Source organism: Pelophylax lessonae (genome assembly GCF_965119305.1).
Source record: "Pelophylax lessonae genome assembly, chromosome: 9".
Classification (NCBI taxonomy): domain Eukaryota; kingdom Metazoa; phylum Chordata; class Amphibia; order Anura; family Ranidae; genus Pelophylax; species Pelophylax lessonae.
In genome coordinates this window covers 8,343,783-8,366,903 of record NC_138776.1, presented here as the reverse complement: position 1 = coordinate 8,366,903, position 23,121 = coordinate 8,343,783, and the positions used below count along the sequence as shown (strand labels likewise).

The 23,121-nt window shown below is 47.3% G+C and overlaps 1 protein-coding gene across 1 annotated transcript in view; it reads right to left on the bottom strand.

The window, feature by feature from the left end:
- The window catches only part of LOC309562588 (solute carrier family 2, facilitated glucose transporter member 3-like), a 73,812-nt gene that overhangs the window by 35,606 nt on the left and 15,085 nt on the right, over positions 1-23,121 (bottom strand). Inside the window, exon 3 of the mRNA XM_082266839.1 lies at positions 13,926-14,086. Coding sequence (XP_082122965.1) covers positions 13,926-14,086 — 161 coding nt within the window. The remainder of the gene's footprint in view (positions 1-13,925; positions 14,087-23,121) is intronic.

Sequence of the window (23,121 nt, the reverse complement as noted above, 5' to 3'; positions counted from 1 at the left end):
ACACGTAGAGGCGATAGTAGATTGGTTTGCTGCTGACAGTGCCTCCAGTTCCTTCACATTGTCTCCCACCCAGTCTACTGCAGAAAGGTCACAGTTGGCACCTGCAGCCGATGTCCAACAGTCTTTCACCTCACCCCCTTGCAAATCAGGCAAGCAGTCTGAGCCCCAAGCCATACAGCAGTCTCTTCTTCTTTTTGATGACTCTGTCAGGGTTTCCCAGGGCCATCCACCTAGCCCTGCCCCAGAAGTGGAAGAGATTGAGTGCAGCGATGCCCAACCACTTATTTCTCAAGATGAGTACATGCAAGGACCATCGCAGCACATCTCCGATGATGACGAAACGCAGGTGCCAACTGCTGCGGCGTTCAGCATTGTGGAGACCGACAAGGAGGGCAGGGGTGAAGACTGGGTGGAAGATGATGTGGAGGACGATGAGGTCCTCGACCCCACATGGAATGAACGTCATGCAGGTGACCTGAGTAGTTTGGAGGAAGAGGCGGTGGTCGCACAGAGCCACCAGCACAGCAGAAGAGGGAGCAGGGTGCAGAAGCGGAGCGGCCGTGCCCTAGACACTACGCCCGCTACTGCCCAACGCAGCAAGGGAACGAGCGCACCAAAGTCAGCTCAAAGGAGTTCTCTAGCGTGGAAGTTCTTTAGAAAATGTGCTGATGACAGGACACGAGTGGTTTGCACCCTGTGCAATCAGAGCTTGAAGCGAGGCATAAACCTTCTCAACCTGAGCACAACCTGCATGATCAGGCATCTAAGTGCAAAGCACGAGCTGCAGTGGAGTACACACCTTCAAAACCAAGAAACGTCTCTGGCTCATCCTGCTTCCTCTTCTGCTGCAGTCTCGGCCGCTCCAGCCACATCTGTAGTGATACCGGCACCTGCCACCCCGCAAACAGAGGATCTGTCAGCAACACCACCACCTGGGTCACCAACCATCTCCACAATGTCCCGTGGAAGCTTTCAGCTTTCCATCTCCCAAACACTTGAGAGGAAGAGGAAGTACCCCCCTACCCACCCGCGATCCCTGGCCCTGAATGCCAGCATTTCAAAATTATTGGCCTTTGAAATGCTGTCATTCCGTCTGGTGGAGACGCACAGTTTTAAAAACCTTATGTCGGTGGCTGTCCCACAGTACGTCGTGCCCAGCCGCCACTACTTTTCCAGGCAAGCCATCCCTTCCCTGCACAACCAAGTGGGGGAAAAAATCAGGTGTGCACTGCGCAACGCCATCTGTGCCAAGGTCCACCTAACTACCGATACGTGGACCAGTAAGCACGGTCAGGGGCGTTATATCTCCCTAACGGCACACTGGGTAAATGCAGTGGCGGATGGGCCTGAGGCGGATAGCAATTTGGCGCATGTCCTTCCACCACCGAGGATTGCAGGGCGCTTCAGTTTGCCTCCTGTTCCTAACTCCTCCTACTCCGCTTCCTCATCCTCTACCGCCTCCTCATCCGGACAGCGTAACACCTTCACCACCAACTTCAGCACAGCCAGGGGTAAACGACAGCAGGCAGTTTTACAACTTGCCTGTTTGGGGGACAAACCACACACCGCGCAGGAGTTGTGGAGGAGCAAGGAACAGCAGACAAATGAGTGGTTGCTGCCAGCGAGCCTCAAGCCCGGCCTGGGCGAAATCTCATAGCAGCTCTGGGCCTAGCCGGTTTGACGCACATCCCTTGCCTGGCGCATGTGCTGAATTTGGTGGTGCAGAGGTTCCTTAAAAACTACCCCGATATGTCAGAGCTGCTGCGGGCCGTTTGTGCGCACTTTCGGCGTTCTCACCCTGCTGCTGCTCGCCTGGCAGCGCTGCAGCGTAACTTCGGCCTTCCCGCTCACCGCCTCATATGTGACGTGCCCACAAGGTGGAACTCCACCTTGCACATGCTGCAAAGACTGTGCGAGCAGCAGCAGGCCATAGTGGAGTTTCAGCTGCAGCACGCACGCGTGAGTCGCTCTGCGGAACAGCACCACTTCACCACCAATAACTGGGCCTCCATGCGAGACCTGTGTGCCTTGTTGCGCTGTTTTGAGTACTCCACCAACATGGCCAGTGGCAATGACGCCGTTCTCAGCTTAACTATCCCACTTCTATGCCTCCTTGAAAAAACAATTCGGGCGATGATGGAAGAGGATGTGGCACAGGATGAGGAGGAGGAGGAGGATGAAGAGGTAACATTTCCAAGGCTTTCAGGGCAGTCATTCGCAAGGGTCTCCGAGGGTGGGTTCCTGCACACACAAACGCCAGGGACACAATTGTCCAGCAGGGGCACAGTTCTGGAGGATGAGGAGGAGGAGGAGCTGGAGGAGGAGCTGGAGGAGGAGATGGAACCATGTTCACAGCAGGGTGGCACCCAGGCCAGCTCATGGCCATCACTGGTGTGTGGCTGGGGGGATACAGAGGACACGGACGATACACCTCCCACAGAGGACAGCCTTTCGTTGCCTCTGGGCAGCCTGGCACACATGAGCGATTACATGCTGCAGTGTCTCCACAACGACCGCCGAGTTGCCCACATTCTAACTTGTGCTGATTACTGGGTGGCCACGTTGTTGGATCCCCGTTACAAGGACAACGTACCGTCCTTAATTCACTCACTGGAGCGCGATCGCAAGATGCGCGAGTACAAGCGCACGCTGGTAGACGCCATGCTGCTGGCATTCCCATCTGACAGCGGGGCCGCAGTGGAAGCACAAGGCAGAGGAGGAGGAGGAGGAGGAGGAGGTCGCCAACGCAACCAGGGCACCGCCAGCACCTCAGAAGGCAGGGTTAGCATGGCCGAAATGTGGAAAAGCTTTGTCAGCACGCCACAACAAACAGCAGCACCAGCAGCTCAGATGGAACGTCTTAGCAGGAGGCAGCATTTTACCAACATGGTGGAGCAGTATGTGTGCACACGCCTACATGTAGTGAATGAGGGGTCTGCCCCCTTCAACTTCTGGGTCTCCAAATTGGGCACATGGCCTGAGCTTGCCCTTTACGCCTTGGAGGTGCTGGCGTGCCCTGCAGCCAGTGTATTATCTGAACGGGTATTTAGCACGGCTGGGGGCATTATAACAGACAAGCGCAGCCGCCTGTCCAGAGACAATGTGGACAAGCTCACGTTCATTAAAATGAACCAGGCATGGATCCCACGGGACTTTTCCGTACCTTATGCAGAATAGCAATGGATACCGACCTTACCCACCCATTGTTCCATTTTTGCTCTTTCTCACTCTTTTGGGGTGTACCCTCATTTAAAATTTGTGAAAAGAAGCAGTGTTGGCTACCTCGTCCTCCTCCTCAGGGCCAGATTAACGTAGGGGCTATTGGAGCTGCAGCTCCAGGCCCCTACCTTTTATATAGGCCCGGGTTGGCCATATTCACTGTTACCGCTCTTCTGTCACTTGTAAACACAGAAGTCTGGCTTCTATGCTCGCTTCCCCAGGCAGCACCCTCAGACCCTCCCCACACAGCGCGAAGGCCGGACAAGGAGGGACAGTTGCCGATGCATGGATGTGTTTATGGGCTTCAGAGACAGCATCCCATGTTGAATTAGGCATGCATGGCTGCACCCTTCCTCCTCTGGGTGCATGCCAAGGCACGGCCCTTAAGGCCCTTCAAAATCCTCAGCACCAAGCCCATGATGCTCTTAATCCGGCCCTGGTCCTCCTCCACCGCCGCTTCCACCTACACCGCCCATAGGTGTGCGCAGCCTATTGCATTAAGGTGTGCACCCCAAAGTTGAAATACACATGCATGTGTTTGCCTACAGGTACATGGCCCCGATACATTACTCTCCCTGCTGGCAAAGAGAAATAGAGCAGAGCAGGTCCGAGGGAGATCTTTCCCATCTCCTCACTGGCAAACTGAGCGATAATGCTAATGTGCCCTAGGTGATTAGGGTGTGCCCAGGCACACCCGGCACACCCTGTGCGCACGCCTATGACACCGCCACATCCACCACCACCTCAACCTCCCTCCTACTCCATATGGGCCTCGTCCTTCAGAGATGAAGAAGAACATTGTTTTATTTTTCTGTTTTTTTTTGTTGTTTTAAGTTATTTCCCTATCCACATTTGTTTGCAGAGCAATTGCCATGCTCTTAATTACGTTTTGCTGCCATTTGCAGCACTCTAGCCCTTTCCTTTGGTGTTTTAGAGCCATTTTAGTGCCTTAAAGTTCGGGTCCCCATTGACTTTAATGGGGTTCGGTGTCCGGGAAAAGTTCGGTAAAAGTCTGGGACACGGACCCAGACTTTTTTTTAAAGTTCGGCCGAACCCGTCGAACACGGACATCTAGGTGTCCGCTCAACCCTATATGTAACACACTCCTCAACCCTGCACTTTGTATGTAACGCACTCCTCAACCCTGCACTCTGTATGTAACGCACTGCTCAACCCTACACTCTGTATGTAACACACTCCTCAACCCTGCACTCTGTATGTAACACACTGCTCAACCCTGCACTCTGTATGTAACACACTCCTAATCCCTGCATTCTGTATGAAACACACTCCTCAACCTTGCACTCTGTATGTAACGCACTGCTCAACCCTGCACTCTGCATGTAACACACTCCTCAACCCTGCACTCTGTATGTAACACACTCCTAATCCCTGCATTCTGCATGTAACACACTCCTCAACCCTGCACTCTGTATGTAACGCACTGCTTAACCCTACACTCTGTATGTAACGCACTCCACGACCCTGCACTCTGTATGTAACACACTGCTCAACCCTGCACTCTGTATGTAACACACTCCTAATCCCTGCATTCTGTATGTAACACACTCCTCAACCCTGCACTCTGTATGTAACGCACTGCTCAACCCTACACTCTGTATGTAACACACTCCTCAACCCTGCACTCTGTATGTAATGCACTGCTCAACCCTACACTCTGTATGTAACACACTCCTCAACCCTGCACTCTGTATGTAACGCACTGCTCAACCCTGCACTCTGTATGTAACACAATCCTCAACCCTGCACTCTGTATGTAACATACTCCTAATCCCTGCATTCTGTATGTAACACACTCCTCAACCCTGCACTCTGTATATAACGCACTGCTCAACTCGGCACTCTGTATGTAACACACTCCTCAACCCTGCACTCTGTATGTAACACACTGCTCAACCCTGCACTCTGTATGTAACGCACTCCTAATCCCTGCATTCGGTATGTAACACACTCCTCAACCTTGCACTCTGTATGTAACTCACTGCTCAACCCTGCACTCTGTATGTAACACACTCCTCTACCCTGCACTCTGTATGTAACGTACTGCTCAACCCTGCACTCTGTATGTAACACACTCCTCAACCCTGCACTCTGTATGTAATGCACTGCTCAACCCTACACTCTGTATGTAACGTAGTGCTCAACCCTGCACTCTGTATGTAACACACTGCTCAACCCTGCACTCTGTATGTAACACACTCCTCAACCCTGCATTCTGGATGTAACACACTCCTAATCCCTGCATTCTGTATGTAACACACTCCTCAACTCTGCACTCTGTATGTAACACACTCCTAATCCCTGCATTCTGTATGTAACGCACTGCTCAACTCTGCACTCTGTATGTAACACACTCCTAATCCCTGCATTCTGTATGTAACACACTCCTCAACTTTGCACTCCATACACAGCGCACCTCTGAACTCTGCATTCTGTAAGTAGCGCATCCCTGAAACTGCACTGTACATAGCGTGGTCTTGAGCCCTGCACTGTGTACATAGTGCATCATAGTGCACAGAACAAACTCCTGGTATTTATTGCCCCTTTAAGATCCTCCCACTGTGCAATTTGGCCACATTCACCGACCCTTTGAGGGCAACCATAATGCTGATGTGGCCTGAAACTGAGTTTGACACCCCTGTGTCAAGATATGAAAATATATGAAGAGCATATCGTTATATAGTCAAAGAGTCCCCTTTAATATAATAAAAAAATATATTCTTCTTAATGCTTAGAATTCTAGTTAGTATGTTTTAAATACTGTGTCTCACGTTGTCCCAGAGGATATGAAATGTTCTGCCAAAAATGATAAAGTTCCCGGAAAGAGATGTTTATGAAAATAAGCCCTTATTACCGTAAAATGTTTTTTTCCCTAACATATTCAATCTTTTTTAATTGTCAGACTAACCTGTCACTATGCCCTTGCTGGGTCAAGATGACCCGATGTGTAATTGGGATTTTCCACAAGGAATGTATTGTCATCCGCCTAGACTGTATTGTGAAATCTTGTGAAACCTTGTGTAATCTGTAACTTGGGCTTGTGCCCATTTATGTACTATAAAAGCTGTAACCAAAATGTAATCTGGGTCACACATCCATTGAAGGATGATGTAAACCGTTGTACGGCCGCTGTATGGCGTATATTCTGAGTAAACATATGGAGACGAATGCAAACCTGATTGGCGTAGATGTCCGTTATTTCAAGGCTCAAACTTAACATTTGAACTCAACACCTGCACTAGAGGCTGTAGAGAAGAACACTCTTACGTTGGTGGTCCATTGAAAAGTTCCCTCTTACATTGCTGGTCAGTGTAGAAGTAAGCTCTTACATTGGATGTCCTTTTTTTCTCACAAATCATAGAACTTTCTTTCGGTGGTATTTGATCACTGTAATAATGACACTGGCAGGGAAGGGGTTAACACCAGGATCGATGAAAGGGTTAAATGTGTCCCTAGGGGGCGTTTTGTAACGCTCCTGCGTTTCATGTATGGTGTGGATTTTCAGCTGCAGAAATATTCCACTTCAGTAGTCATGTAAGAGAGATGCTGAGATACCATTCCCAACCTCAATGACTCATCATGTGTGGAAGGTCTTAATTCAGCTAGTAAATACACACACTCAACAAGCTGGTTCCTAGAGTGACTTTATGTATGTAGTAACACAGTGATGAAGATTTAAGAGACGGGTTGAGTGGAGGTGGTAGGTGACAGACACTTGAAGGTAAGACAGTAGCAGATAGATGCAGGTAGGTTTAGCAATCATGTATGGTAGCAGATGACAGAGTAGCAGGTGGACATACAAGAGAGATCAACCCAGTGCAGGAATAAGTAGCAGTAGTCTTAAGAGCTAGCAATCTAGATATGCAGATGTGATAAATAGGCTTTACTATGCAGAGCTAGATAGTGTAAGCTTAGTATAATTTTATAGAGGGTTCCCCTGCGGGGTACTTAGCACTAATAGCAATACAGCCGAAGGTTGGTTCAGGAGGAGCGGATGATCCAGAAGCGGGATACAGGGATCAGCGCAGCGAGGTTCCGTCAGCGAGGTATGCTTGCAAGCATGAAAGCTTCAAGCCAAGTTAGCATCCAGGTAAGGGTGTTTGAACGAACACATGTGAGTGAGAACCGGCGATTTAAATAGCCATCTAGTCCGGTGCTGAGTGATGACAGCATCAGTCTTAAAGGGAAACACACCTATATGTGTTTCTTTTATCTAGGTAGATGGAAATCACCCGGAAATAATGTGATAGGAGGCACTGAGAGTGCCAGAACCTTACACGTTTTCTAAATGTGAGGGGGGGGGGGTGGTCTTGCTGCATGAACACAGAGATCGGTGTTCCTAAATAAATAAATACATTTATGGACTTTTTATTTTTTTTATAGTTTTTACTAGTAATGGCGGCGATCAGCGATTGCGCCGGACAAATCTGACACTAAGTGACACTTTTTGGGGACCAGTGACACCAATACAGTGATCAGTGGTAAAAAAAATGCACTGTCACTGTATAATTGACAAAAAACACCAGGGGCGATCAAAGGGTTAACTGTGTTCCTGGGAGTGCTTTCTAACTGTGTGGGAGATGGACTGACTGGAACACAAGATCTCTCCTCTGTGACAAAATGACAGTCTGCATTGTTTACAGCCGGACCTGCTGATTGGCTCCCGCTGCATCCAATCACAGCAGGAGGGCGGCTGCAATAGGCACCGGGACCCGCCGATAGTCCTGCAGAGTGGAGGGAGGAATGGAAGTGGGATCAGGTACCTGTCAAAATCAGGTAACCCCCCCCCCCCGCTCCTCAAGAGGAGCGGGGGCGAGTCCTTCAAGTATAACTTCCCCTTTTGGGTGGAGATTGGCTCCCGCGGGTGATCAGATACAGTGGAAGCCAATCAGCAGGTCCGGCGGCCGCCGGCCACCCATGATCCTGCAGGGGAATGACAGAACGGCGGTCTGCCTATGTAAACAAGGCAGACGGCTGTTCTGTCACAGAGGCAGAGACAGATCTTGTGTTTCAGCTAAGCACATCCATCCCCCCACACAGTTAGAAAGCACTCCCTAGGAGCACACTTAACCCCTTGATCACCCCTAGTGTTAAGCCCTTCCCTTCCAGTGTCATTTATACAGTAACAGTGCATTTTTTTTTCACTGTATTGGTGACACTGGTCCTCAAAAAGTGTCACTTAGCTTAAGATTTGTTAGATCAGTCCTGCTAAAAAAAAAAATCGCTGATCGTCGCCATTACTAATAACAACAATAAAAAAATAAAAATAAAAAGTTCACAAATCTATCTCATAGTTTGTAGACGCTATAACAATCAAGATACACTTATTAGGATTTTTTTTTTTTACCAAAAATATGTAGCAGAATACATATTGGCCTAAATTGATGAACAAATTTGATTTTTAGAATTTTTAATTGGGAATGTTTTAATAGAAAAATATTTATTTTTTCAAAATTGTCGCTCTTTTTTTGTTTATAATAAAAATAAAAATAAAAAAATGAGATTAGATAAAAAGAAAAAATTTGATTTTTAATTTTTTTTATTGGGAATGTTTTAGAGCAGAAAGTAAAAAATATTGTATTTTTTTTTTCAAAATTGTCCCTTTTTTTTTGTTTAGAACGCAAAAAAGAAAAAAAAGCAGAGGTGATGAAATACCACCAAAAGAAAAATTATTTGTGGGGGGAAAAAAAACATAAATTTAATTTGGGTACAGTGTCGCATGACCGCGCAACAGTCAGTTAAATCAACGCAGTGCCGTATCGCAAAAAAAAAATGGCCTGGTCATTAAGGAGGTAAAACCTTCCGGAGATGAATTAGTTAAACCCACAAGTGCTTTTTTTCCTCCCCCAATACTATTCTTTTATATTGGCTTCTGGAATTTACAAATGCAGCAATTTAGAAATTGGATGAAAGGTTTAGAACTGGGTGGGAACACTTTTTGAAAGATAAAAAGTGCATTTTATATATAACTATATAGATCAGACCAAAAGGAGGGACAGATGAGGAGGAAAGAGGGACAGAGGGATTTTGTTCCAAATTAGGGACGGTCCCTCCAAATCCGGGACAGTCCCTCCAAACCTTGGACAGTCCCTCCAAATCCGGGACAGTCCCTCCAAACCTTGGACAGTCCCTCCAAATCCGGGACAGTCCTTCCAAACCTGGGACAGTCCCTCCAAATCCGGGACAGTCCCTCCAAACCTGGGACAGTCCCTCCAAATCAGGGACAGTTGGGAGCTATGGCCATATGTGTATCCAAAGAGCTTCATGACCTCATGCACACTCGTACATGGGGCTGTATATCGTAAATATGGGTGTATTTCCTTTCCCAGGATACACAGCTAACTGCATACAACTGACCATAGCAATGGATGGCTGTAGGAGCGGTAGGCGGGTTTATGCTGTTACTTGTGTAATCCACCCACGGGTACTGGCCTACAACCCTGGTTGAAGATGGTCTGCATCCAGGAGAGTATGGCTTAATGCTTGCTTGGGTTTATGCAAGTAGTGGCATAAACTCATGCATAGCGGCATTAAGCCATTCGTTACTATTCAGCTACTAGTATAATTTTTTTATTATACAGGATTTATATAGTGCCAACAGTTTGCGCAGCGCTTAACAAAATGAAGGCAGACATTACAGTTACAATACAATTTAGTACAAAAGGATTTAGAGGGCCCTGCTTGTTAGAGCTTACAATCTAAAAGGGAGGGTCAATTGATACAAAAGGTAATAGCTGTGGGGGATGAGCAGATGGAGAAGTAGCCGGATAGACTTCTTTAAAGAGAAGAGTTTTCAGGGATCGTCTAAAGATGGATAGATTAGGGGACAGTTGGACAGATTGTGGTAGAGGGTTCCAAAGAATGGGAGAAGCTCTGGAGAAATCCTGGAGGTGAGCGTGGGAGGAGGTGTCAAGGGAGCTAGAGAGCAGGAGGTCTTGGGAGGATGGAAGAGAGCGGCTTGGTTGATATTTTGAGATCAGGTTAGTGATAAGCTGGGGGCAGAGTTGTGGATGGCATTGTAAAGTATTGTTGGTACTTTGAATTTTATTCGTTGGGTGAGAGGAAGCCAGGGAAGGGATTGGCAGAGAGGGGTGGAGGACACTGAATGGAGGTCAGTGAAGGGATTGGCAGAGAAGGGTGGAGGACACTGAATGGAGGTCAGTGAAGGGATTGGCAGAGAGAGGTTGAGGACACTGAATGGAGGTCAGTGAAGGGATTGGCAGAGAGAGGTTGAGGACACTGAATGGAGGTCAGTAAAGGGATTGGCAGAGAGGGATGGAGGACACTGAATGGAGGTCAGTGAAGGGATAGGCAGAGAGAGGTTGAGGACACTGAATGGAGGTCAGTGATGGGATTGGCAGAGGGGGGTGGAGGACACTGAATGGAGGTCAGTAAAGGGATTGGCAGAGAGAGGTTGAGGACACTGAATGGAGGTCAGTGATGGGATTGGCAGAGGGGGTTGGAGGACACTGAATGGAGGTCAGTGAAGGGATTGGCAGAGAGGGTTGGAGGACACTGAATGGAGGTCAGTGAAGGGATTGGCAGAGAAGGGTGGAGGACACTGAATGGAGGTCAGTGAAGGGATTGGCAGAGGGGGGTGGAGGACACTGAATGGAGGTCAGTGAAGGGATTGGCAGAGAAGGGTGGAGGACACTGAATGGAGGTCAGTGATGGGATTGGCAGAGAGGGGTGGAGGACACTGAATGGAGGTCAGTGAAGGGATTGGCAGAGGGGGGTGGAGGACACTGAATGGAGGTCAGTGATGGGATTGGCAGAGGGGGGTGGAGGACACTGAATGGAGGTCAGTGAAGGGATTGGCAGAGAGGGGTGGAGGACACTGAATGGAGGTCAGTGAAGGGATTGGCAGAGGGGGGTGGAGGACACTGAATGGAGGTCAGTGAAGGGATTGGCAGAGGGGGGTGGAGGACACTGAATGGAGGTCAGTGAAGGGATTGGCAGAGAGGGGTGGAGGACACTGAATGGAGGTCAGTGAAGGGATTGGCAGAGGGGGGTGGAGGACACTGAATGGAGGTCAGTGAAGGGATTGGCAGAGGGGGGTGGAGGACACTGAATGGAGGTCAGTGAAGGGATTGGCAGAGGGGGGTGGAGGACACTGAACGGTTGGTAAGGTGGATGAGTCTTGCAGCATTCATTATGGACTGAAGGGGGAGGAGCCTATGTAAAGGTAATCCAATGAGGAGGGAGTTGCAGTTAGTAGTTAGTAGCCGAGGCGAGAGATAACCACGGAGTGAATTAGAAGCTTGGTGGTGTCGTTGATTAAAAAGGGGCTGTACCATCTATACCAGTGTTTCTCAACCAGGGTTCCGTGGAACCCTAAGGTTCCTCCAGAGGTTGCTGGGGGTTCCTTGAGCAATGGGCAGTTCTGCCTCTCAGATAAGTTTCCCCTGACACCAATGATCTTTTTAGCTATCTGGAAGAAGGTAATTCTTCCCAGTGTCCACGAGTGTAAGGAGCATTCATCCCACTGACCATCACACTAATGTATCATGAGTTGTAATAATCGTCATTTTTAGCAGGGGTTCCCCGAGACCTGAAAATTATTTTAAGGGTTCCTCTGTGTTGAGAAAGGCTGATCTATACCATCCAATTGGGTGTACATGGCAGCTGTGTCTCCCAGGTGCAGAAATATGCCCACAATTTACATCATACGGCCAAAAAATAAAAGTGGTTGAAAAGGAGAGGATTCCAAACACTCGCCCAGCGCTTGATATTATGAGGGGTATACCATTCAGTTGAATACTACAATACATAAAATCTCATAAAAGCTCTCTGATGGCAGCTACTGTAAAGATAAAACGATTCATGTAAAAAATGTAATAAATACTAAAACTGGAGAATATTCAGTATAAACTACACACGGCAGCGCTCAATATGCGTTACCATATTGCAAATCATATAGTCCTCATAAAACAGGTAAAAACAATCAAACAATCTTTGTATAAAAGGCCACGAATTTTCAATAAAATGTTGGTACTCCCAGTGTTCAATGTTCTGATCCAGTGTGCACCTTCACCACACCAAAAAGTGTTCCCCTTAGGAATGGACACTCACCAGAGTTAAAACGATCATACGCCTGTAAGCATTGGTTGCTTGCACCCTTGAAACAATGAATTTGGCGTCCTTTTTTTCCCACAAACAGAGCTTTCTTTTGGTGGTATTTGATCACCTGTGCAATTTTTTGATCATGCGCTATAAACAAAAAAAGAGCGTAAATTTTGCAAAAACAACAATATTTTTCACATTTTTTTATATGAAATTCCCCCCCAAAAAAATGTAAAAATCTAAATTTTTTAACATTTTCGGCCAATTTGTTTTATGCTACCTATGTTTGGTAAAAAAAATTGCAAAAAGCGTATTTTGATTGGTTTGCGCAAAAGTTATCGCGTTTACTAACAAAGGGAAAGATTTTTGTAATTTTTGTTGTTTTTTTTTAACGCGTAATGGCGGCGATCTGCGATTTTTTTTTGCGGTACTGCGACATTGCGGTGGACAGATCGGACCCTTGACTGACATTTTTGACACTTTTGGGGTTACCAGTGACATTTCTACAGTAATCAGTGCTATACATATGCACTGTTACTGTAAAAATACACTGGTAGTGAAGGGGTTAACTTTATTTGAGAGGGAGGGAGGGGCTGTGTGTGTCCCTAGGGGCGTGCTTTCTACTGTGATTGGCTGTGACTTCAGATGTATGAACAGTGATCAACGGTTCTATATAGTAGAACCGTATGATCATCCTTCATACACCGGGGAGAATGACAGATGGCTTTGTTTACACAAGCCGCCTGACTTTCTCCCTCTCCCCCGACGATCGCAGAGTGACCGGCGGACATCGGGTCCGCCGGTCACACGCGCGGGGGGGTGCGTGACCGCGCAGGAGCGCGCCTCCGGCGGCGCGCGCTCGCTCCCTAGACCCTCACAAGCTAGCTTTGCCTGTGAGGGGCTGACTGCCGACGTAGATCGGCGTTAGGCAGTCGGCAAGTGGTTAATAATGCCACTATTTAAACGTTAATCCCCCGGTGTTTTGTTATAGACTCGCTATTAGCCCCATACCGCAGCGACCTCCGCTGTAGAACTCACTTCCGGTGTCGTCACACCGGATGTGGATGCTGCGTATTTATCTAATGTAAGCAGATTGGATTTGGGGGTTTACTTTAGTGTGTGGTGTTTGAATAAAATTTTAAGACAGTATTACACTATTGTGCCTCCTATTCCAATTTCTTTTTGGTACGGTCTGGTCCCTGGGGGATACTCGAGTACATTGGTCATTCGGTGGTAGCAGAGGTGGTCCTGAGTTTCAAGGGTGCAAGCAACCAATGCTTACAGGCGTATGATCGTTTTAACTCTGGTGAGTGTCCATTCCTAAGGGGAACACTTTTTGGTGTGGTGAAGGTGCACACTGGATCAGAACACTGAACACTGGAAGTACCAACATTTTATTGAAAATTCGTGGCCTTTTATACAAAGACTGTTTGATTGTTTTTACCTGTTTTATGAGGACTATATGATTTGCAATATGGTAACGCATATTGAGCGCTGCTGTGTGTAGTTTATACTGAATATTCTCCAGTTTTAGTATTTATTACATTTTTTACATATATGGCCAAAAAAGACTGTAGATTGTCCTCAAACTATAGCCTTGAAAGAGAATGCGGCATCCTTACCTGCCAAAACGGTTGGCGAAGTACCCAACGGAGAGGGAGCCCACCATCCCACCTACGGAGAATATGGCCACAGAGATGGACCAGAGTGATGTCAGGAGGCCTTCAGAAATCTCCTTGTCGTAACGACGGGAGTACGTCTCATTATAGAACGCACGGATGATCTGAAAAAAAGAAATGGCAGTTGAATAGTTTATTAAAAAAACAATACCTGTAAGAAGCCTTTTTTCAATGTTTATACCCCAGAGGTAATCTTAAAATAAGTTTTGGGCCTTGGGGAACCCTTGCTAAGACCTATTCTTTAGGGGGCAGTGGTAAAATGCCTCCCTTACAGCGGCCTTTCAGGCAGCTATAAAGACCAATGGTGTCCTGCAGCTGGCTCTGTCAAGTGGCATTGGTCCCAGAACTTTGTAGGCACCATCAGACGGGAGGTCAATCAGCCACGGCCAAGGAACCTTACATAGTTACATAGTAGGTGAGGTTGAATAAAGACAATAGTCCATCCAGTTCAACCTGTGTAGGTGTGTGTGGCCGTAATCATCTAACATAGCCCTTAATCTCCTGATCCGTGAGATGTAAGTCTAAGAGTCTTTTGAAAGTCACCATACTACCCGCAGAAACCACCTCTTGTGGTAGACAATTCCACAATCTTGTAGCCCTAACAGTAAAGAACCCCCCACGTTGCCTGAGGTTAAAACGCTTCTCCTCTAATCGCATTGTATGTTCTCGAGTCCTCATGCAATTCCTTCGAATGAACAGCTTTTTTTCTAAGCTGAGATCCCCATTAAGATATTTATAAATTGCTATCATGTCCCCTCTCAGGTGTCTCTTCTCCAGGGAAAATAAATCGAGCGATTGCAGACGCTCTTCGTAAATTAAGATCCTCCAACCCCCTAATCAGTTTAGTTGCCCTTCTCTGGACTCTCTCCAGCTCCAACACATCCCTTCTGAGGACTGGTGACCAGAACTGGACAGAATACTCCAGATGCGGTCAGACCAGAGTTTTATAAAATGGAAGGATTATAGTCTTATCTCTGGAATACATCCCTTTCTTTATGCATGCTAATAATCTGCCGGCTTTGGCAGCTGCCGCTTGACATTGAATGCTGTTGCCTAATCTATCATCAACCAAGACTCCCAGATCCTTCTCCATTTTTGATTCCCCCAAGGGTTCCCCTCCTAACGTGTATTGTGTTTTTATGTTTTTAGTCCCCAAGTGCAAAACCTTACACTTCTCCACGTTAAACCTCATTTGCCATGTCGTTGCCCACTCCGTTATTTTGTCCAGGTCATTCTGTAGGATATCTGCTTCATGCTGTGCAGTTATTGCCCTGCCCAATTTTGTGTCATCTGCAAAAACTGATATTGAACTACTGATCCCGTCCTCAATGCTGTTTATGAATAAATTGAACAAGGTTTGTCCCAGGACTGAGCCCTGGGGCACCCCGCTTACTACCTCAGACCAGTCTGAGTATGCGCTGTTTATTACCACCCTTTGGACACGGCCTTTTAGCCAGTTCCGTATCCAAGAGCAAACCCTGCTGTCGATACCTGCAGACCTCTAATACCTTCTGGAGGAACGCTAATATTCCACCGAACTGTGGTTGAGATTGGCTGACCTGGGAGGGTAGCATAACTATTGGGACAAAGAAAAAAGCCACAAAGGGGATTGCCAATCCTCTGTGGCCAGCGGGCCCTTTTGCATATACAATGGCAAAACATACAGGAATTGGTGTAATTTTATGGGAATTTGGCTATTTGAAGCTGCAAGTGTGTAGGTGGGGTGCAAGTGTGGTGTGGCGGCAATAACACCCACAGGCCCAGTGTGATGAAAGAACTTGTATTGAAATAATGCAAAGACAGTTCACAGATAGCCCGGGGAAGGCAGCCCAGCTGGGAACACTCACAGGTCCAACAGTGTGTAGAGAGCAGGACTCAGCTGAACTGGCAATGTCTGTTGAGAGGGGCAGAATGCAGCCTGGCCTTCTTGTGCTCAAACAGGAAGATGTCTAGAGACTTTTCAAACCCTACGCTTTCACGCCTCATTAGGAACCTTCCCCTGACACGAATTGTGTCTTTACCAGACGGGGTACCTGTCCCTACTCTACCAACTTACAAAACGTGTGCCAAACCTGGAATCCAGGCTCTTAAAAAGCTGGTTGTGCTTATATAATGTATACTGGTATGTCGTTATTTCTCTCTTATTGTCTTGTTGATATGGAAACTGCCTTTCTGGTGAAAAAAAAAAATATTTAAAAAAATAAATTAAAGGCTCTGCTTGACCCAAGATGGCTGCTAGAGTCACATGAGGCGGCAGCATCCAATGGGATAGCTTCCACGATGATCCGTGTTCCTCTTGACTTTTTTTTTCCAACTGCAGTGCTGCTGTAGAAGAGTGCCACCTGCTGTGGAGAAAGTAGACTGCACAAGTGTGCCACAGGGGGAATAATCGACCTACACATCTGCGGTTCCATCTGTAATCCTAATAAACTCTGATGTTCAGAAGGAGGTTTATTGGAGCAATTAGATACTGTGATTGACAACAATACCTTCTATAAGACCCCAAATCTCTCTTCTACAATGGCGGTCCTTTACATCTGCCAGCGCCAGAAGTGACGTCATGACGTCGCTTCTGGCTTCCCAGGATCATAGACATAGGCTTGCCCAGGGGGATGTGCCAGGTGTGCCTGGGCACACCCTAATCACTCTGTGCATTTCCGACTCCCCTTACTGCCCATGCTCCCCCCCCCATGTTGCCCCCCCCTTCCCCCCTGCAGTGCTGCTGGCTTCCCTCCTCTTCTCTCCACTCGGCTGCTGTAGGGATGTTTCAGGATGGAGAGCGGGGGAAAGGGCTAGTCAATATGTCATTTACCGGCCCCTTCCCTTTCTAAATGAACACAGTGAATACACTCACTTACTGTGTTCATTCACAAACTGAAGCATAGTAAATATATTTTACTATGCTTCAGTGTGTTTGAGCTTTGGGGTGCACACTCTAATGCAATAGGCTGCGCAGACTTATGATCATAGAGAAGGCTGGGCACCTTTTGGTCTTCAGCCAAATCTGTGGTAACCCTGTGCCGCCGCCGGATGGGATCCCCAGTGCTCTGATCAACCGGGAGAGCAAGGAAAGGCGCTGATGGGTGGGGGAGGGGGGGATGTCCCCTCCCGCTGCCTGTAAAAGCAATCCAGCAGCTAACCTGCCCCTAGCATGACTCACTGAATTGCGTCAATCTCTGAATGAAAATAAAGATACCAGGGTGATGCCTGTAGCTGCACCCATCATCCGGGTACAACCACTTCAAGTCCAGGACGTCATATTACATCTTATGGGGGGAAGTGGTTAGGTCCCTTTTCAAATCAATGTTCCCACAATAGGCTGCTAGGACCACGCAACAAGTACCAAAGGACCATATGTGTCCCCCGAGGGTAGGTTGGGCACCATGGAAAAGGTTCACACATGTCCGGTGCGCATTCCAGCTGCCATTTAGATTTGGTTCAGATGCAAATTTTTGGAGCCGATTAGCTGGTTGTTAAGGAGTGGGCTGGGAAGCCGGCCACCACGTCCTTACCAATGGATGACTCATCATTTCCCCACTGACAGCTGAATGTAAAATTAAAAAACATTGTCAGCAAAAAAAAAACAGCATGCTCCCCCCCCCCCCGAAATCCAAACTAGACCATTATCTGAGCATGCAGCCCCCCTGAAATCCATACCAGACCATTATCCAAGCATGCAGCCCCTCCCCAAAATCCATACCAGACCATTATCCGAGCATGCAGCCCCTCGAAATCCATACCAGACCATTATCCGAGCATGCAGCCCCCCCTCCGAAATCCATACCAGACCATTATCCGAGCATGCAGCCCCTCCCCAAAATCCATACCAGACCATTATCCGAGCATGCAGCCCCTCCCCAAAATCCATACCAGACCATTATCCGAGCATGCAGCCCCCCGAAATCCATACCAGACCATTATCCGAGCATGCAGCCCCCCGAAATCCATACCAGACCATTATCCGAGCATGCAGCCCCCCCCCCTCCCCCCGAAATCCATACCAGACCATTATGCAAGCATGCAGCCCCCCTGAAATCCATACCAGACCATTATCCGAGCATGCAGCCCCCCCGAAATCCATAAAAGACCATTATCTGAGCATGCAGCCCCCCCAAAATCCATACCAGACCACCATCCGAGCATGCAGCCCCACCCCCGGAAATATCCATACCAGACCACTATCCGAGCATGCAGCCCTCCCCGAAATCCACACCAGATCATTATCTGAGCATGCAGCCCCCCCCCCCCCCCGAAATCCATACCAGACCATTATCCGAGCATGCAGCCCCCCAAATCCATGCCATACCATTATCCGAACATGCAGCCCCCCCAAATCCATACCAGACCATTATCCGAGCATGCAGCCCCCCCCCCGAAATCCATACCAGACCATTGTCCGTGCATGAGTTCTATACCGTTTTTTTTTTTTTTTTTTTTTACGAAAAATTTCAGAGATGATGAAACTTTGTTTCCGTTTAACAAGCAGGAATGTTGCCATAAATCAGGAAAATGTCAGAATTGTGAGTCTAGGGCCGGATAGAAAAGTGGAATGTTTTAGAACATGCTGAAGCAAGTTCCCCTGTGCTATGTGTAGCTGAGCACGTAGATACGGGGGTACGTCACCCTGTATGGATCTATAGTGCAGAATTCCTTCATTCCTTGCAAAGCTCAGCAAGTCTTAGATGCCGAATGTCCCTTCCTTCCAGGACAAGGCTCAGGGATTATAGAATATGTAACCCCCAATATTTCTTATTCCTGATATGTGGCGGCTGTACCGTGTACTGTATGAGAAAGTCTCCAGTTCTATTTGTATTGCTTCCTTTATGTGAAATCCCCGGTGATTCTGCCAGTCCCTCTGCTTTCCTATTAAAAAAAACTGACCACACTAAGCAGGAGAGCACATCATGGTCAGTTCTCCAGCTATGCTGGGAACTCAGCCTGCTCTCCTCCTGTCCTGACATGCCCCAATCCCTTGCACAGCCATTTATTGGGAAGATCAGTGTGCTGCTGTTTCTCCTTTCCCAGCCCTTATACAGCCAAGAACTGAGGGAATGTGATCACTTATAAAAAAGGGAAAAAAGTGTTTATGTTTTATTGTTTTTTTTTTTCTATACACAAATGTTTTCCCTTTCATTTCTCTTTTAAACTGAATTGGTTGGCAAAGTTTTATATATACTTTAACCACTTCCATCCCGGGCCTATTCTGGCACTCCTCTCCAACGTGTAAAAAAAAAAATCATAATTTGTTTGCTAGAAAATTACTCAGAACCCCCAAACATTATAAATGTTTTTTTTTTTTTTTTTTAGCAAAGACCCCAGGGTATAAAATGGCAGCAACTTTTTATGTCACACGGTAATTACGCAGCAATTTTTCAAACCCCTTTTTTTTTGGAAAAAAAAAAAAATAACAGTTTCATGAATTAAAAAAAAAAAAAACCAGTAAAGTTAGCCCGATTTTTTTGTATAATGTGAAAGATGATCTTACACCGAGTAAATAGATACCCAACATGTCATTCTTTAAAAATTGCGCACGCTCGTGGAATGGCGCCAAACTTCGGTACTAAAAATCTCCATAGGCAACACTTTAAAATTATTTATATGTTACCAGTTTAGAGGTACAGAGGCGGCTAGAATTATTGTTCTCACTCTAACGTGTGTGGTTTGAACACCATTTACATATGTGGGTGCGACTTACGTATGCGCTCGCTTCTGCGCGTGAGCACGTGGGGAAGGGGGGCACTTTAAAATTTGTTTTATTCTTTATTTTATTTTATAAATTAAATTTTATTTATTATTTTATTACTTTTATTCTCATTTCAATGAATGTAAACATAGAAAATAAGGCATGACAGGTCCTCTTTATGGAGAGATATGGGGTCTATAAGACCCCACGTCTCTCCTCTAGGCAGGTTAGACTGAGATGTCGGGGTGCACGTGACGTCATAATGTCACACCCGGGCCTCCGAAGGTCATAGAGATGACTGGAGACCATCTAGTCTTCAGTATTCTCTATGGTGAACTTCGGCCGCTGGCGGATTCCTTCTGTTGCTCGCCGATCGCACGGGCGAGCCGGAAGAAGCACCGGAGTGAACTGCCGCTATGACTGTTCTTATGGTGCAAGGAATCGCCGGCACAAAAATGTGATATCTGATACCTGCAGCTGCACCCGTCACCCCGATATCTCCACTGAAAACCCAGGACGTAATATGACGACCTTGGGCTGGACTCTTATCCACTTGCCTTCTGTGCACTTAAACCCCCTTCCCATCCAGACCAATTTTTAGCTTTCAGCGCTGTCACACTTTGAATGACAATTGCGCGGTCATGCTACACTGTACCCATATGAAATTTTTATCATTTTTTTCACACAAATAGAGCTTTCTTTTGGTGGTATTTAATCATCTCTGGGTTTTTTATTTTTTACAATAATTTACTTATTTTCTGCGAGTAAATTTTGAAAATAAATACATTTTTCTCCTTCACTGATGTGCGCTGATGAGGCGGCACTGATGGGCACTGATGAGGTGGCACTTATGGGCACTGATGAGGTGGCACTGATGAGGAGGTACTAATATGCCGCACTGATGAGCACTGATAGGCGGAACTGCTGGGCACTGAGAGGTGGCACTGCTGGGCACCGAGAGGTGGCACTGACAGGCGGCACTGATGGGCACTGACGGGCGGCACTGATGGGCACTGGCGGGCGGCACTGATGGGCACTGGCGGACGGCACTGATGGGCACTGGCGGACGGCACTGATGGGCACTGGCGGGTGGCACTGATGAGCACTGATGGGTGGCACTGATGAGCACTGATGGGCAGCACCATCAGTGCCCACACTCAGTGCCCATAGTGCTGCCAGTCAGTGCTCATCAGTGCCTAGATGAGCAGGCACTGATGGGCACTGACTGGCAGCACTATGGGCACTGATTGTGTGCACTGATGGGGGCACTGATGGCGGGCACTGTGGGCATTGAAGGTGTGTTTGGTGTACCTCTAGTAATCAGGGCACTGGTGATCGGTGCCCTGATTACATTCTTCTGTGTCCCCGGCGCTGGGCAGCTCTCCTCCTTCCTCACACTGCAGTCTCTGTGTGAGGAAGGAGCGCCGGCGATGAGAGATGATCTCATGTGTTTACATATGAGATCATCTCTCATTGGACGGTCCGATCACGTGGTGAATGGCCGCTGTGATTGGCCATTCACCACGATCTGTGATTGGCTGTGTCTAAGGGACACGGCCGACACAGATTTTCCCCGATGCGCGCTCGCGGGGAGACTGTTTCTGGGAGGCCATTTAAAAATGGCCTCCCGAAAATGTGAGTCTGCGCTGCAGCCGTACTTCGGCTGTAGCACGGATGGGAGGTGGTTAATGACCGCCCGCCGCAGTTTTATGTCGGTATTTGATGTTAAATACCGGGGTTATAGCAGCCGATAGCAGCCACAACCCCAGTATTTTTTTAAATGGCGGGCGGTCCACTTTGACACAAAAGTGGTCCCAGCGGGAGATTCGCTGCGGGATCCCCTTTATGGGCGGCGGGAGAGGTGCCCCCCCCCTCCTCCCACCACTTCCTGGTCATTTTCCCCGCTTATCGGAGCTGTCGGTAGCGGGGAAAACTATCCGGTCCTTTCCCCTCCTAGGCAGGAAGTCGAGTGAGGGCAATCTGGCCCCCACTCCACTCCATGGTCTTGGAGGACCGGAGCAACGTCATACGTCACTTCCTCCCAACGGCCTTAAAGGGCCCATTTTTTTTTTCATAAATAAAAAAATGACATTTCTTTTATTTATTTATTTTTTTATTTTTGCTTTTTAATGTAAATGTGAGGTGTGAGGTCTTTCTGCCCCCCGATCTCACATTAAAGAGGACCTGTCCTGCTTATTTCTATTACAAGGGATGTTCATTAGAGATGTATAGAACTGTTCGCCGGCGAACAGTTCCCGGCGAACTTAGCATGTTCGCGTTCGCCGCTGCCGGCGAACATATGCGATGTTCGGTCCGCCCCCCATAAGACATCATTGAGGCAAACTTTGACCCTGAACTTTACAGTCAGCAGACACATTTCCAGCCAATCAGCGTACCTCCCTCCCACACCCTCCCACCTCCTATAAATAAGCAAGGGCAGCATCCATCTTAGATCATTCTGAAGCAGTGTGTGTAGTGAGAGTAGGGAGAGAGCTGCTGCTGCTGCTGCTGCTGCTGCTGCTGCTGCTGCTGCTGCTGCTGCTGTTAAGCTAGGGACAGTTAGTCAGTGTTCCTGGTCTTGCAGTGTTCTTGGTCCACTACTGCTGTAATATCAGCACCCCAAAAAGCCCTTCTAAGGGCTGGTATTTGTGTTTTTTTTTTTTTTTATATATATATATATATATATATATATACCTAGCGTCCCCAAAAGCCCTTTTAAGGGCTGGTAATTGAGTTGTTTCTTCTTATATATATATATCTATATCTATCTAGTGTCCCCAAAAGCCCTTTTAAGGGCTGGTAAGGTAATAGAGTTTTTTCTTTATATATATATCTATATATATCTATTGTACACTGCAGTTGCCTGCCCGCTGTGTGTGAGAGGCCACAGACCTACCACAGACTGTACTGTGTGCACACCACACTCATTTCGGGTGGCACAGGCACAGTACCTGGCATTTTAAAAAATATTTTTTTTTTCCTCTGTCATAATTGCAGTGAGTGCTGTGTCAGGTCCACAGAGTGCACTGTACCCACTGCAGTGCACTGCCCACCACTGATATATATGCCTGCAAGAGAAAAAGCCAGCCGCAGAGAAGCCGTATTCCTGAAAATATAAGAAAAATGCTGTTTTTTAGGGGTTCTGGACATGCTACAGAGCTGAAACTTGACAGGTACACTTTTTAGACCCCCCAGACACTAAATACAAAAAATGACATGCCTGCCTAAAAAAATGCCCGCTAAATGCCTGCAAGAAAAAAAGCTAGCCGCAGAGAAGCCATATTCCTGAAAATATAATAAAAATGCTGTTTTTTAGGGGTTCTGGACATGCTACAGAGCTGAAACTTGACAGGTACACTTTTTAGACCCCCCAGACACTGAATACAAAAAATGACATGCCTGCCTAAAAAAATGCCCGCTAAATGCCTGCAAGAAAAAAAGCCAGCCGCAGAGAAG